This window comes from Salmo salar, chromosome ssa13, assembly GCF_905237065.1.
Source record: "Salmo salar chromosome ssa13, Ssal_v3.1, whole genome shotgun sequence".
Classification (NCBI taxonomy): Eukaryota; Metazoa; Chordata; class Actinopteri; order Salmoniformes; family Salmonidae; genus Salmo; species Salmo salar.
In genome coordinates this window covers 61,295,763-61,310,917 of record NC_059454.1, presented here as the reverse complement: position 1 = coordinate 61,310,917, position 15,155 = coordinate 61,295,763, and the positions used below count along the sequence as shown (strand labels likewise).

The window sequence follows — 15,155 nt, the reverse complement described above, 5'->3', positions numbered from 1 at the left end:
GTCCTGGCAATGGCTGTACTGAGACCAAATCAATCAGAACGTCACCCAAATACCGAACCCAAGTCTGATGCTCTTTTGTGTTTTATTTATACCTTTTCTCCTGTTCTGTTCTTTTACTTATACCTCTCTCTTTGGACCTCTATCCCTCTCCCTTCTCTGTCTCTCATACACTGACACACGCATACAGTATGTGCATACACCCTCATGCACACACACAATCCCAAGCCAGCTTTACCGACTGACCGGCTTAACGTCACCTTCAATTAGAAAAGAGCCAGTTACATCATGGTGACTGTATGGTTGCACGGGGTTGGACACATAGAGACCACGGGGCAAATGGCCGCCGCAGGCACATAGTCCAGGGTAGTATTTATTAGTGCACAACATAGCAAAACGTTTTTGCAACTAAAAAATAAAACGTGTTTCTTATTGGACAAGTTCAGGTAGTCCCTCCCCTTTTCAGCTTGTTTGCTTCTGTTTTGGGTACTAGTGAATACGACCCAGCTAATCAAAACACTCTCTCCTAATATTTTACCTCATACAATTGACACAGGGTCTCCCCAAGATAACTGTGTTTGAAATGGCACTCTATTCGCTTTATAGTGCACTACTTTGGACCAGAGCCTGGTCCAAAGTAGTGCACTAATATCCACTGAGTGTACAAAACAGCTCTTTCTATGACATACTGTAGACTGACCAGATGAATCCAGATGAAAGCTATGATCCCTTATTGATGTCACCTGTTATTAAGTTCACTTCAATCAGTGTAGATGAAGAGGAGGAGACAGGTTCAAGAAAGGTTTTCAAGCCTTGAGACGATTGAGACATGGATGTGTATGTGTGCCATTCAGAGGGTGAATGGGCAGGACAAAATATTTGAGTGCCTTTGAACGGGGTATGACAGTAGGTACCAGGTGCACCGGTTTGAGTGTGTCAAGAACTGCAACGCTGCTGGGTTTTTCATGCTCAACAGTTTCTCGTGTGTATCAAGAATGGTCTACCACCCAAAGGACATCCAACTTGACACAATTGTGGGACGTTTTCGAGAACTTGTAGTCCGTGCCCTGACAAATTGAGACTGTTTTGAGGGCAAAAGGGGTTGCAACTCAATATTAGGAAGGTGTTCCTAATGTTTAACATACTCAGTGTGTATATACATTTCTTCATTTCTTTCTTTTAACTTTTTTGATGATGTTCGTATTGTTTTGTATTGTTAGGTATTATCACTGCACTGTTGGAGCTAGAAACACAAGCATTTCGCTGCACCTGAGATAACATCTATGCAAATCTGTGTACGAGACCAATAAACTTTGATTTCATTTAGATTTCATTTCATTCAGTTGCCCAGCCCAATACAGTTCAATTCATGGGTCATTCTTACTTTTGGCCACATGGGGGCACTAGTACGTGTGACTGAATTGTCAAACTTGATGCAATGTATGTAACACGATTCTAGAGGTTAGAGAGGTTAGGAGGGTTGCAGGTTTGAATCCCAGGACTGACAAAATCTGACAAGATTTCAGTTGCCAATCACTACCGTTGTGTCCTTGAGCAAGACATTGAACACCAAACACACCCCAGGGGCATTGCACTGCAGCTAACTGTGTGCTACTCCCAGCTTGCCATGTGTGTACAGTGTGTTTGTGATTGGTGCTGTGTCAGCAAAATGTCACATTTCTGTTGTACTGGACATAAATATATATTCTATTCTATTCTATCTATTCTAAATATCTATTCTATTTTCTTCTATTCTCTTCTATTCTGTGTGTGGGAGTGCTCTATGGTGACTGAGCAGCACTGCTGTCTCCTGTTATACATTAGACATAGACACAGTGTCTCACAGTGTGTGCTTGATAATGGATGCATCTGAAATTGCACCCTATTCACTTTATATAGTCATATTAAAAGGAGTGAACAACGTAGGGAATAGAGTGCCATTTGGGACACCTCCGATAACTCATCGGCTCTACCGTCCCAGTCACATACTGTACTGTGACATTGTGGCTCACGTGTTTAGACGTGTCACTCAAACCTCTCACAGAGCACTAACTCCTCTTTTCAGAACTCTGTCTGTATCTGTGCCTGAGCGCCCACTCTGTGCCTAGATAGAACGCTCTGAAGAAGGCGACTCATGTCGAAACGTAAGCTCATTGTTTCTCCCGTCAATAAATCTCAGATTTACTGAGTGCTCTTTTTTATTTACTCTCCTGGATATCCTGGGGTACGTTTTTGTGGATTTTCAAGTCCCTCAGTTGAGCACCTGATCCCCCCCTTTCTCATTTAATCTTGGCTGAAGCACGTTTGGGTATATCTTTTTTCCTAGGTAGAAGTTGTCAGATTACCCTCCCCTAATCCTAACCATAACTATTTGGGTTGAAATGTAAAAACAGATCATAGGTGTAATGGATCTTCTTAGAGAAGTGGAGGAGTCAGGCGCAGGACACAGGGATGAAGGTAAACAAAACGTGTTTACTAAAATTATTCAATCCATCTTCTCATAAAAATACATAGTCTGGAGAAACACCTCCAACTACACTAAACAGACAAACAATCACCGACAAGACAAACAGGAAATGCAGAGGTTTAAATAATGAACATAATTAGGGAAACTCAAAACAGGTGTACACATTAAAGACAAAACCAAACGAACAGTGAAACATCGATCGATGGCAACTAGTAAGCCGGTGACGTCGACCTCCGAACGCCGCCCGAACAAGGAGAGGGGTCGACTTCGGTGGGAGTCGTGACAATAGGTCAGCATCTAGAGGCAACGTCACTTAACTTTATGGTGTCTGTGTGAGCACCAACCAAGGTTGGGCTCAATTCCATTTTAATTCAACTATCCCAGGAGGTAAAGTGACAAAGTGACATTTTGTCAACTGAAAACATTGGGATTAGAATTGGAATTTCAGTTTACTTTCTGAGATCCCTGAATTGAAATGGAAATGCAAAAACTGACCGTAGATCAGAATTGGGTCTGACCAGGGTGAAGCTAGCTGCTCAGCGTTCTGTGCTGTGCCCTGGCGTGTCCCAGAGTGCCACTTCCTTAGGAAAACATTTCACTTACACTGTCTGCACCACACTACCATGTTGTTATGCTGTGGCTCCCATACACAAACACAGACACTCACATGGACACCACACACATTCACTAAGTCTAAGATATGCTATGCACACATCAGCGGAGGCTACTGAGGGGACACACATAATACAAACACGCTGTGCACATACTGACATGCTAGATGTGCACCAACAAAAGACACAAATGTACGTAGACATAGGAACGTACCCAGGCACACGTGTGATCTACATGCACACACACCTAAGTGCATGAGCTCAAATACGGATGTACATCAGGGCAAACACACATAGACAAGATACACACTGTCATATGTGGGCACAACATGCCGGCTTTCACCCACACAAGCACACATGCCCCACACTGTCACAAACACAATTCAAACACATATATCAATATGGTGTTAAAATGAAACATACATCAATATAAATCACGCGTTCGGTGGAATTTGCTATGAAAACAAGGAAATATTGGAATAAAATGGAGAACAAATTCAAGACAATGAGAGGCCGATTTGAGGCAAGGGAGGCTGGAGCAGTGGTGCATAAACAGAAGAAGAGAGGAAGGGGGCAGTTCAGTGGAGAAGTCAAAACAGAAACGTTGTGAGGAGAGAGGGAGAGAGAGAGAGAGGAAAGAGGGAGCAAAGCTAACAGGCACACAATGAGCGACAGACAGCGGGGAAGAAGAGAAGGACAGACAGACAAAGAGAATAAACGTATGGACAGACAGAGTGTGGAGGATTATCAGAGCCAGTGAGCTGGACAAGAAAAGTGGACAACCACTGTGTCCCTGAAAAGAGTGAGTGAAGGAGGGAGAGAAAAAGGGAGGGAGAAGGGCTGTGGAGACAGAAGATGAGAGAGAGGTGAGATGGAGGGATCTGCAAAAGTTGAGGGACCAAAATAGCTCATGGACAGTGAACAGTTTTGTAACAGTCGTGTGAGAATTGTGGGGACAATAAAGCATGTACTGTACCTGCAGTACAGAGTAGTGTAGGTTTTGGTTTGACCACATACAGTTCTAGAACATGAGCTACAATTCTGTGAAAAAAGGTGAACGATTTTGAACTTTGAAGTTTTGCGAGGCAAGTATTGACGAGTGAGATGGATGAGAGAAAGACAGATAGACTGAAAGAGAAAAAATAAGAAGTGGTAGAAGTGAGACAAAAACAGAAACCAAAAGAGGGGGCCAAAGGGTAAGAGAGAGACACACACACACAACACACACACACACACACACACACACACACACACACTGTACAGCGTGACGAACGAACAGATGAGAGTGGAGTAGCGAGTGGAACAGAGCAAAGAGAGAGGGATCAAGAGAGAGCGAAAGAGGGAGGGAGAAAGAGAGTGACAGACAGGGAGGAAGAGAGAAAAAGACGGGGCACTGTAAACTACAGGAAGCCCCAGTGTCAAACAAACAGGGGACTAGAAGAGCTCCAGTCCAGAACCAGCCACCAGCCTCCAGTCTCCATTGACTTCAGGGAGTCGCAGCGCCTGCTGGACAGCATGTCGGCGAGCCCTGGGCCTCGTGACTCAGACCAACTGCTGTTGGAACTCCAGGCCCCAGGGCCGGTGGGACTGCAGACACTGTTGGACCTGCTAGTGGGGGTGTACCAAGAGTTCCGCTTCTCACCCCTTGCCAGGGAGAAGTACGTTGCGGGCTTCCTGCAATGGGGTCAGTCCCTTACTTACAAAGCCTTACTGTGTGTGTGTGTGTGTGTGTGTGTGTGTGTGTGTGTGTGTGTGTGTGTGTGTGTGTGTGTGTGTGTGTGTGTGTGTGTGTGAAACCTGCCTGTGTTTCAATTTGCTTACATGCATGCCGGGTGGGCCGAGTTTGCCCTTTTGGGATTATCCATAGGTTCTATTTCCCCGGGTAAACTAAATTAAGCACAAAGTATTTGAAAGAAAACGATTACACTCCCTTCCGTATTTATTTGTAGAGTGAAGCTAAAACTTTTAATTTAATACTCCAGCATTTTGGATTTGAGATCAAATGTTTTATCTGAGGTGACAGTACAGAATGTCAATTTTATTTGAGGGTATCATACATATATGTTTTACTGTTTAGAAATGAAAGCACTTTATGCTCAAACGTTTAGTATTTGGTCTCATATTCCTAGCACGCAACGACTACATCAAGATTGTGACTCTACAAACTTGTTGAATGCACTTGCAGTTTGTTTAGGTTGTGTTTTAGATTATGTTGTGCGTTAATTGAAATGAATGGTAAATAAGGTATTGTGTAATTTTGGAGTCACTTTTATTGTAAATAACAATAGAATATGTTTCTGAACACATCTACATTAAAGTGGATGCTACCACGACTGCGGATAATCATGAATGAATGGTGAATGTACAAAGATCATACCCCTCGAAAAATGTGCATGTTTTTTAGAGACGTGATCTTTGTGTATCTGTAACTTTTTGTGGGATGTGGTTTCATCTTGACATTAGACTACTTTAGAAGTCTGAAAACATTGGACAAACTTCGATTAGAAAGTGTAATGTCCCTGAAATGGACAGCATTACAACTAGTTCTATGTTTATAGGGGGCAGTCAACCCTTGGTTGTGGTGAGTGCATGTGACGTGTTCCCCAGAGTTGCATACTGAGTCATGTTGTGTTCTAGTAAGGGCAGGAGAATAAAGTGTCCTTACAGTGTAAAGACTGCAGTGAAAACACAAGGTCATGTAAGCCAACACCCTTCTGTTAACCTTCTTCCAGCCCTCGTGAGTCCCCATGATATTTCAGCTGTTAAGCCCACCACCAGTCACAAACACACACACACACACACACACACACACACACACACACACACACACACACACACACACACACACACACACACACACACACACACACACACACACACTTTACAGCAGGAAATCACAGGACTATTTGCTGATTGCCCCCCCCGGCTACTAAAAGTGAGTACTGTTTTATTGGGAACACAATGGCCTCATTGTTGGACATAGACTACGTGAAAAGAACTCCTCACATCTTCACACTTCTCTTTACAACCTTTCATCGTTTATCCTCCAATTCTGAAATTATTGATTGACCACAAAATCAGTCTCCGGACTTGAACCCCGTTGAAAACCTGTGATTTGAATTGAAGATGGCAGTCCATAAGACCGGACGAAGGATATCAAGGATCTGGAAAGATTCTTTATGGAGGAATGGTCTAAGATCCCTCCCAGTGTGTACTCCAATCTCATAAAACATTTGAGAAAAAGGCTCAGTGCTGTTATCCCTTCAAGGTGAGGGATTGAATGATATTGAAAACAGAGGTGGCAATAATTTTGACCCTTATCTTTTAGCGATATTTTTTTTTACAAAATCTCTTTATTTTTTAAATGTTATTAGTATATAATAATATGTTCAAATTGTTTTGGGGCATACAATACAGCTCAGTATTTGTATTATTTATTTTATAGTATTCTTTTCTCATTTTTATCAAGGATGCCAATATGGACCAATATGGAGTATATTCCGTGATATTTCAATCAAAAAGATGTGTATATACTGTATGTATACTGTAACATATATGGTGAATGGTTCCACATGTCCCAGTATATACTGTACAATGCAGTGGCGGTGAGTGCCGTTTAAGATGAGGGAGGAAGATTTTTTTCTCTGGCCTTATTTCTATTACAGTATATTGGATGACTCATTCATATTCCATTCACCCAGTTCAATGTAACATAGATAGGTTTAGGCTATTACATGATACTGACATTTTCCCTATACCCATCATGAGGTGGCTACAACCTAGCCTAGGTTGAGGTTGCTACAACCTAGCCATAAGGGTGTTTCAGTAGGCTAAACTAGCTTGCTGCATTTGCTAGCTAAGTAAGTGATACTGAAAGTCCAAAATAATGCAGAAATCTCTCTATCAATTTTTTTCTCTTGCTTCTCCTTCATTTTGGAAGAAATTAATTTGTTAAAAACTGTTCAACTATTCTCTTTCTCTCTCTTTGAGTCAACTACTCACCACATTTTAAGTACTGCAGTGTTAGCTAGCTGTAGCTTATGCTTTCAGTACTAGATTAATTCTCTGATCCTTTGATTGGGTGGACAACATGTCAGTTCATGCTGCAAGAGCTCTGATAGGCTGGAGGAAGTACCAATGTACCCAGAGGAGGACGGAGGCTCGCTGTCCTCCGGCTACACCATGGAGTGCTGTTGAGGCTACTGTAGACCTTCTTTGCGAAATAGTGTTTTAATTAGTTATTTGGTGTCATGTGATTATATTTAGTATAGTTTTATCTAAAAAGGATAACCTTTGAAATGTTTTACAATTAACATTTTAATGAAATTCACTGAGGAGGATCACCAATCCACATCTTGTCAGATCTGTGGTTGAACTTAATTTCTCCTGTGCTCTCTTAGTGTACAGTATTTCAAAATGCTTCGTAAATATGTGATGTGACTGAGTGAGTGTGTGTGCGCACAACATGTTGTGTACGTGTGTGTGCATGCAATTGCTCGTGTCCTCCTGCTTCTGTGTTTGTGCAATTTAGTCCAGTGGCTGAGGGATATCATATGTCACAGAGATGGAGGTTCCTATTTTGGTCTTAGCATGTGTCCAGTCTCGCTCAGGGATGAGTGTACTGTAGAGTGTCAGATGTGGAACGTTGACCAGTGATGCAGCAGGTTCGTGGGATTAGTGTAGGCTGAGTGGGTTAGACCTCAGTTAATCTTTGCTTAACACAGTCAGCAAGGGTCGAACAGACAGAGAGTCAAGGAGACCCTGGTTGGTTGTGGGGATATAAAATCCCCAAAAGTCCCCACAAAGATAGTAAATCAAGGAAAATTCTCCCTCGTGTGGACATTTCCCACATCTCCAAGAGGATAAAGGCTATTTTAAGTTTAGGTGTTAGGTTTAGGGTTAGGGTTACAATTAGGGTTATAGTTAGAATTAGGGTTAGGGTAAGGGGTTAGGTTTAGGGTTAGGATTTAGGAGTTAGGTTTAGGGTTAGGGTTACGAGTTAAGGTTAGGGTTATGGTAAGGGTGAGGGTTAGGTTTAGGGGTTAGGATTAGGATTTTGAATGGAAATACATTTTAAATCCCTATGAGGATAGATTAACATAACGTGTGTGTGTGTCTGTCGGTCTGTCTGCCTTTCTTTCTTTGTTTCTCTCACTGTGCATCTTTCTGTCTGGATCTGTGTGTATGCCCTTCCCTCCCTCTCTCATTCTCTCCCTCGCTCTTCCCTTTCTCTCTCTCTCTCTCTCTCTCTCTCTCTCTCTCTCTCTCTCTCGCTCTGTCTCTCTCGCTCTCTCTCTCTCGCTCTCTATCTCTCTCTTTCTGGCTGGGTTCTGGTCTGGTCTGGTCACTCCCTACATGGCATTCATAACAGAGTGAGTTTTCGATGGGGACATGGCCAAAGTCAACATGCACAGGAACAGGCTGTGGCTCAATCACCCTCCTTTTCAGCTTTCAGACTTTTTGGACCTGAAAAAAGTAGTTGACAACAAGTGCCAGTCGTGTTGGCAGGTAGCTCAGGTGGACTAGAGCGATGCGTGTCTAAATCTGAGTTTTGTGTCTTATTAAATACTTTTTCTTGGTTTTTCCTTCTTTTGAATTTTCAATGTAGACACTGCATGCAACAAGGTGGGAAACATATACCATCGTTGCTCCCGCTTTGAGAATGCAATGTCATAGTTGCCCTGAAGTGTATTACATGAATCATGTAACATTATATCTCTTGGAATGACTATGTGTCAGCAGCTACAGAGGAGCTATATGAGTTTTCAACTTCCTTATCCTCTTCATGATATTAGTATTTTGCGTCATTATTTTGGATTATTATGTTATCTCCCAACAAATCAGGTTCTGTGTTTTATGGTGAAAAATAGAGGAGGGGTTGCGTAGATGCTGTAAAAAGTAATGTATGCTGTGTAGATGCTGTAAAAAGTCACCTGACTTACCCGTATGTCACTCAACCTTATCAAGGCAGCTCCTCCACTTATTTAAAGTTATTAAGAATATTTAATTCCAAAAAATGTACACAAAAACAGAGCAACAGGTATGACTCCCAACCCTCCTCCCTCACACTCTATTTCTCTCACTTTCTCTCTCTGTCTCTCTTTCTCTCTCTCTCTCTTTCTTTTTTTTCTTTCTCTCTTTCTCTCTCTTTGTCCCTCTCTTTTCAGCTCCCTGTCTATCTCTCTTTTCCTGTCTCTGTCCATCTACCTGGAGGAAAGACATGTACATTTACAGATGTAGGATCTTTGAGCCAGTTTGCTACAGCAAGAATATAATCCTGCAGCAACAGGAAATGTGGATTATTATGTGAATTATAATTCATGTACTTTTTCAGGGGTTGATACATTTTCAATTAGGGCAAATAAAATCTGACATGTTGAAGTGGAAATTACTAACTTTAGAAGCCTTTTTAAATATTGAATACACTACAAGTTAGCAGGAAAATTCTCATCGACAAGTGATACAATTAAGATCCTATATCTGTGTGAGACAGTTGGATGGCTTGGCAGAATTTCACCAGTAAAGGACTGAGGTAAACAACACAGGCAGACAGGCAGAGGAGAGGAAAGAATCTCATCCCACCCCATACCATACTTTCCATCAGGGCCCTGTTCTCTGTCAACCAATGTGTGCTGTGTGTGTGTCCCTAGGGTTTGTTTATCTGGTTTGTGTGTACCCTGTGATAATCTAATTTGAATTAAGCTGCTATGAAAAGCCAAATAAAACATTTTATTAAATAGAAATGTATCATTATTTTTGGTTTTCTAATGTTTTATCTCAATGATTCTGGTAGTTTATATGCTAAAATGTTGTTGTTGTTGCTAAAACTGCATCAAAACCTCAGGAAAGGCGGCAGGATATTCACGCCATCCTTTTCACCCATTAAAATCCATTCAAATCGTTGACTCGTGCGGCCATTCCTGACTCCAATCAATGTTAATGGATAGAGTCAGCACAGGCGTCGCTCCTTTGCCTATCTTGAAGTAGCTTCGTTCGTTGTATTGAGACAATTTCATTTTTTTTTTGCTCATGGGTATTGCCTAAACATGTTGTGTGGGAAATCTGGGGTAAGCTCTTTACATTTGGGCTTGTCTACATAATTTGGCACTCGCATCCGTTGACCAGAATGAAGGTGAAGCTAGCTAACTAGCTAGCAAAAACAACCTGACAAATGGACACCATACTGCAACTCGAAACAATTTTCCAAGTTGGAAAAATCGAACGCGCCATTTCGAGGGTTTGAAGAGTGGAACATCAACTATAATGAAAGATAAGACTAGACAGAGGCAGCACACAGGAGCTCTACAAGACGTAACTTTATTCATGACAGGCAATCACCATCTCCCTCACTGCTAGCTGTCGGGCAGTCGAACATTGAGAACTGGATTGTCCACTCTGAAATGTCATTACCAATTAATACTTTTTTACCCGGACTTTTACACGTCTTGGACATTTACTTTGGCTTTTAGGATGTAATGGAAATGGGGCTTCTCCCGCCACTAAATGCGTCCCAGAGCCTTGGCTTCTACAAGATGGATATGACTAGTGGGAGGATTCTGCTTCCCGACCTGTTGGAAGCCCTAATGGATGGAGCTGCCTAAATGTGTGCTGTGTGGGAGAACTGTGCTACCAGCTACTGTGTGTGTGTGTGTGTGTGTGTGTGTGTGTGTGTGTGTGTGTGTGTGTGTGTGTGTGTGTGTGTGTGTGTGTGTGTGTGTGTGTGGGAGAACTGTGCTACCAGCTACTGTGTGTGTGTGTGTGTGTGGGAGAACTGTGCTACCAGCTACTGTGTGTGTGTGTGTGTGTGTGTGTGTGTGTGTGTGTGTGTGTGTGTGTGTGTGTGTGTGTGTGTGTGTGTGGGGGAGAACTGTGCACCAGTAGCTGTGTGTGTGTGTGTGTGTGTGTGGGAGAACTGTGCTACCAGCTACTGTGTGTGTGTGTGTGTGTGTGTGTGTGTGTGTGTGTGTGTGTGTGTGTGTGTGTGTGTGTGTGTGTGTGTGTGTGTGTGTGTGTGTGTGTGTGTGTGTGTGTGTGTGTGTGTGTGTGTGTGTGTGTAACTTTTGTGTCAGTGTGTAAATGGAACCAAAGGAGACCTTGGACATGTGTCTCCCAAACGAGCATAGGCCTGCTGTGTGCATGCAGAATAAAATAATAGCAGAGCCGTGTCCGTGACTTCTACAATGCCATCACCGAGAGGTTCACCCTGAATGACAGATGAATGGACTTAATTTGCAAGTAAGGTAGGCCTAAATGGATTTTCCTAGGCTACTGTTGAATGAACATGGGAATAGACAACATCCCTTTGATGCATTTGATTTATCAAGCTAGAATTTCATTTTGATGAGACACTTTTGCAACATTTTCAACTGTTAATTGTAGATATTAACATTTTGTTTGAACCTTATTTATTATATACAGTATGTGCGTATAATAACATTTTACATAATAATATTATTGTGCGTGCGGTGCATTGGAAGAATTGTAAATCCATTGTGAATGGAGTTTGCTTTGCAGCCTATTAAGATGCAATGTGTCCATATATTGGTTGTAACTTTGGATGCTACATCGGTCTGCAGCTGAGCTGAGTTGAGCAGTGTGTCATTTTGTTGGAGGATATGAAATATGCCGCCATCAGAGACTATCGCTTGCGTAACTGTGCTAAATTGGTATTTACATTGGTTTGTAAATTGTTTGTCAGTTTGTATGGTTGTATGGTTAACTTGGGCTTCATCAAGGTTTATTGTGAGTAAATCTGGCTTTGATAATAGCCAGTTCCTACCCAGCCACCGACCTTACCGCATGTCACTGGTGTATGTGTGTGTGGAGGGGGATACAGCTGATCAGGATGGGTGGAATGATGATTTCTGACCTCATATCCTCTCCTGTGGCATTACAGTCATCATCTCTTTAAACTAAGCATGTCCTGCTGACAGGGACGCATTCTCTGACACTCCTGAGTGACATTTCCCAAAGGAACAGATCTAAGATCAGCTTCCTCTCCGCCAATCTTAACCTGAACCATTATTGCATAAAATGCTAAACTGACCCAAGATCAGCATCCAGGGAATACTTCACCCATAGCCATTCTCTGAGAGGCAGTTAGAGGCTAGTGAGTTCCTACACTGTGATTGATGAGCTTGCCTGGCACAATGGAACATTTGCAAACACAGCACATCTGGCACTCCAGGGTGGCTAAATCAAATGCTGGTGGGTTCATGTTGGAACCCCTAGTAAGGTTAGAAACTCTATCATTGACCACATTTACATGCACACCAATATCCTGTTATTATATCCCGTTTACAATAACCCGAATAAGATGCCTGGGATATGCTGATCTTAGAGGGGATACTGTGGCATGTAAACATCTTATCCCGTTTACTGTTGTTTTTCGCGGTATGCGTAGGCTCAGTTTTGCATAGTAATCAATTGTCATCATTATAATGAATTCTCAACATAGAAAACCTTGTAAAAAAATATGTTTTATTTGTACCTCTGAAACAATGTCAGATCTTCAACACTATATCCACTATCAGAAGAGAAAAAAAACAATAGGCTGGGCAGCAACTCCTGGAGCAGGGATCAATAACCCAATTTTTCTTGAGCGGATGGTCAGCATTCAGGGCTAGAACCAGCCAGTTTATAATTACAAATATTTTGTAGACCGCAAATTGACTGCAAGAAGCCCAAACAGATATAATGTTTGACTTTAACATAATCATTTCAAACATTGCTTACGTTTGTATACTATCACGTGTCTCTCTATTATGCGTGGGAATACTTGGGAACAGATTTCTTAAATTAAAATCACTTGGTGCTCATTTCCTGTTGTTTTTACAGTCTTATGTCCCAAAAATTATAATAATTATAATAACAAAAAAATTATTACAAAAATGTTTTTGTTCAGAAAACTTGGGGTGCCAAATAAAACCACCCGCGGGCCGCCAGGAGGAATAGAAAAAGTGCACATAGAACATATCTACCACTTCTTAGACTTGCTTACAATGCGAGTAACAGATCTATAACTCTCATGTGAATTTGGTCAGGTCGCCCAAAAAGTTACGTTGCAGCTTTAATAAGTAAATATAGTCACTGTTGCTATAATGTTTTGCCCCAAAGGAAAGGTTTAACAGATACAAATTAAATGTAACCATACTTTATAAGTCATATATCATACATTTTACTATTTAGGCCTATGTAGCATTTGCAAAGTCATCAACAGCTATTGTTTCAATTCAAGCCAAAGTTTGACTAAAATAGGCAATACATATAGGCCTATGGTTTTAAGCGTTGGCTGATTTCAAATTTAATCTTCAAGTTAATCATTAATATGTTGGATACAGATCTCCTTTTCAACATAAAAATCTAAGTAAAAAATAGGACTACATCAAATCAAATCAAATTTTATTTGTCACATGTGCCGAATACAACAGGGGGTACTGGTACAGAGTCAATGTGCGAGGGCACCGGTGTCTAGGTAATTTAGGTAATATGTACATGTAGGTAGAGTTGTTAAAGTGACTATGCATAGATAATAACAGAGAGTAGCAGCAGCGTAGAATGGGGGGGGGGGGCAATGCAAATAGTCTGGGTAGCCATTTGATTAGATGTTCAGGAGTCTTATGGCTTGGAGGTAGAAGCTGTTTAGAAGCCTGTTGGACCAAGACTTGGCGCTCCAGTACCGCTTGCCGTGCGGTAGCAGAGAGAACAGTCTATGACTAGGGTGACTGGAGTCTTTGACAATTTTTAAGGCCTTCCTCTGACACCGACTGGTATAGAGGTCCTGGATGGCAGGAAGCTTGGCCCCGGTGATGTACTGGTGCAGCTATAAAACCTGTTGAGGTTGAGGACCCATGCCAAATCTTTTCAGTCTCCTGAGAGGGAATAGGTTTTGTCGTGCCCTCTTCACGACTGTCTTGGTGTGCTTGGACCATGTTAGTTTGTTGGTGATGTGGACGCCAAGGAACTTGAAGCTCTCAACCTGCTCCTCTACAGCCCCGTCGATGAGAATGGGGGTGTGCTTGGCCCCCTCCTTTTCCTGTAGTCCACAATCATCTCCTTTGTCTTGATCACGTTGAGGGAGAGGTTGTTGACCTTGTACCACACGGCCAGGTGTCTGACCTACTCGCTATAGGCTGTCTCATTGTTGTTGGTGATCAGGCCTACCACTGTTCTGTCATCGGCAAACTTAATGATGGTGTTGGAGTCATGCCTGGCCATGCAGTCATGGGTGAACAGGGAGTACAGGAGGGGACTGAGCAGGCACCCCTGAGGGGCCCCTGTGTTGAGGATCAGCATGGCGGATGTGTTGTTGCCTACCCTTACTACCTGGGGGTGGCCCATCAGGAAGTCCAGGATCCAGTTGCAGAGGGAGGTGTTTAGTCCCACGTCCTTAGCTTAGTGATGAGCTTTGTGCGCACTATGGTGTTGAACGCTGAGCTGTAGTCAAGAACAGCATTCTCACATAGGTGTTCCTTTTGTCCAGGTGGGAAAGGGCACTGTGGAATGCGATTGAGATTGTGTCATCTGTGGATCTGTTGGGGAGGTATGCAAATTGGAGTGGGTCTAGGGTTTCCGGGATGATGGTGTTGATGTAAGTCAAGACCAGCCTTTCAAAGCACTTCAGGGCTACCGACGTGAGTGCTATGGGGCGGTAGTCATTTAGGCAAGTTACTTTCATTTTCTTGGGCACAGAGACTATGGTGTTCTGCTTAAAACATGTAGGTATTACAGACTCGTTCAGGGAGAGGTTGAAAATGGCAGTGAAGACACTTGCCAGTTGGTCCGCGCATGCGCGGAGTACACGTCCTGGTAATCCGTCTGGCCCCGCGGCCTTGTGAATGTTTACCTGTTTAATGGTCTTGCTCACATCGGCTACGGAGAGCGTGATCATACAGCCATCCCGAACAGCTGGTGCTCTCACGCATGCTTCAGTGTTGCTTGCCTAGAAGCGAGCATAAAAGGAGTATAGCTTGTCTGGGAGGCTCGTGTCACTGGGCAGCTCGCGGCTGGGTTTCCCTTTGTAGGTCATATTACTTTGCAAGCCCTGCCACATCCGATGAGCGTCAGAGCCGGTGTAGTAC

At 42.7% G+C, this 15,155-nt stretch overlaps 1 protein-coding gene across 2 annotated transcripts in view; it reads left to right on the top strand.

Annotated features, from left to right (window-relative positions):
• Positions 1–3,731: 3,731 nt before the first annotated feature.
• LOC106567543 (myotonin-protein kinase) overlaps positions 3,732–15,155 on the top strand; it is a 42,849-nt gene continuing 31,425 nt past the window's right edge. Inside the window, exon 1 of one of the 2 annotated variants that reach the window (XM_014136968.2) lies at positions 3,732–4,759. In XM_014136968.2, coding sequence (XP_013992443.2) covers positions 4,591–4,759 — 169 coding nt within the window. In that variant the 5' untranslated portion in view covers positions 3,732–4,590. The remainder of the gene's footprint in view (positions 4,760–15,155) is intronic. The other variant, XM_045693445.1, reaches the window with a different exon arrangement.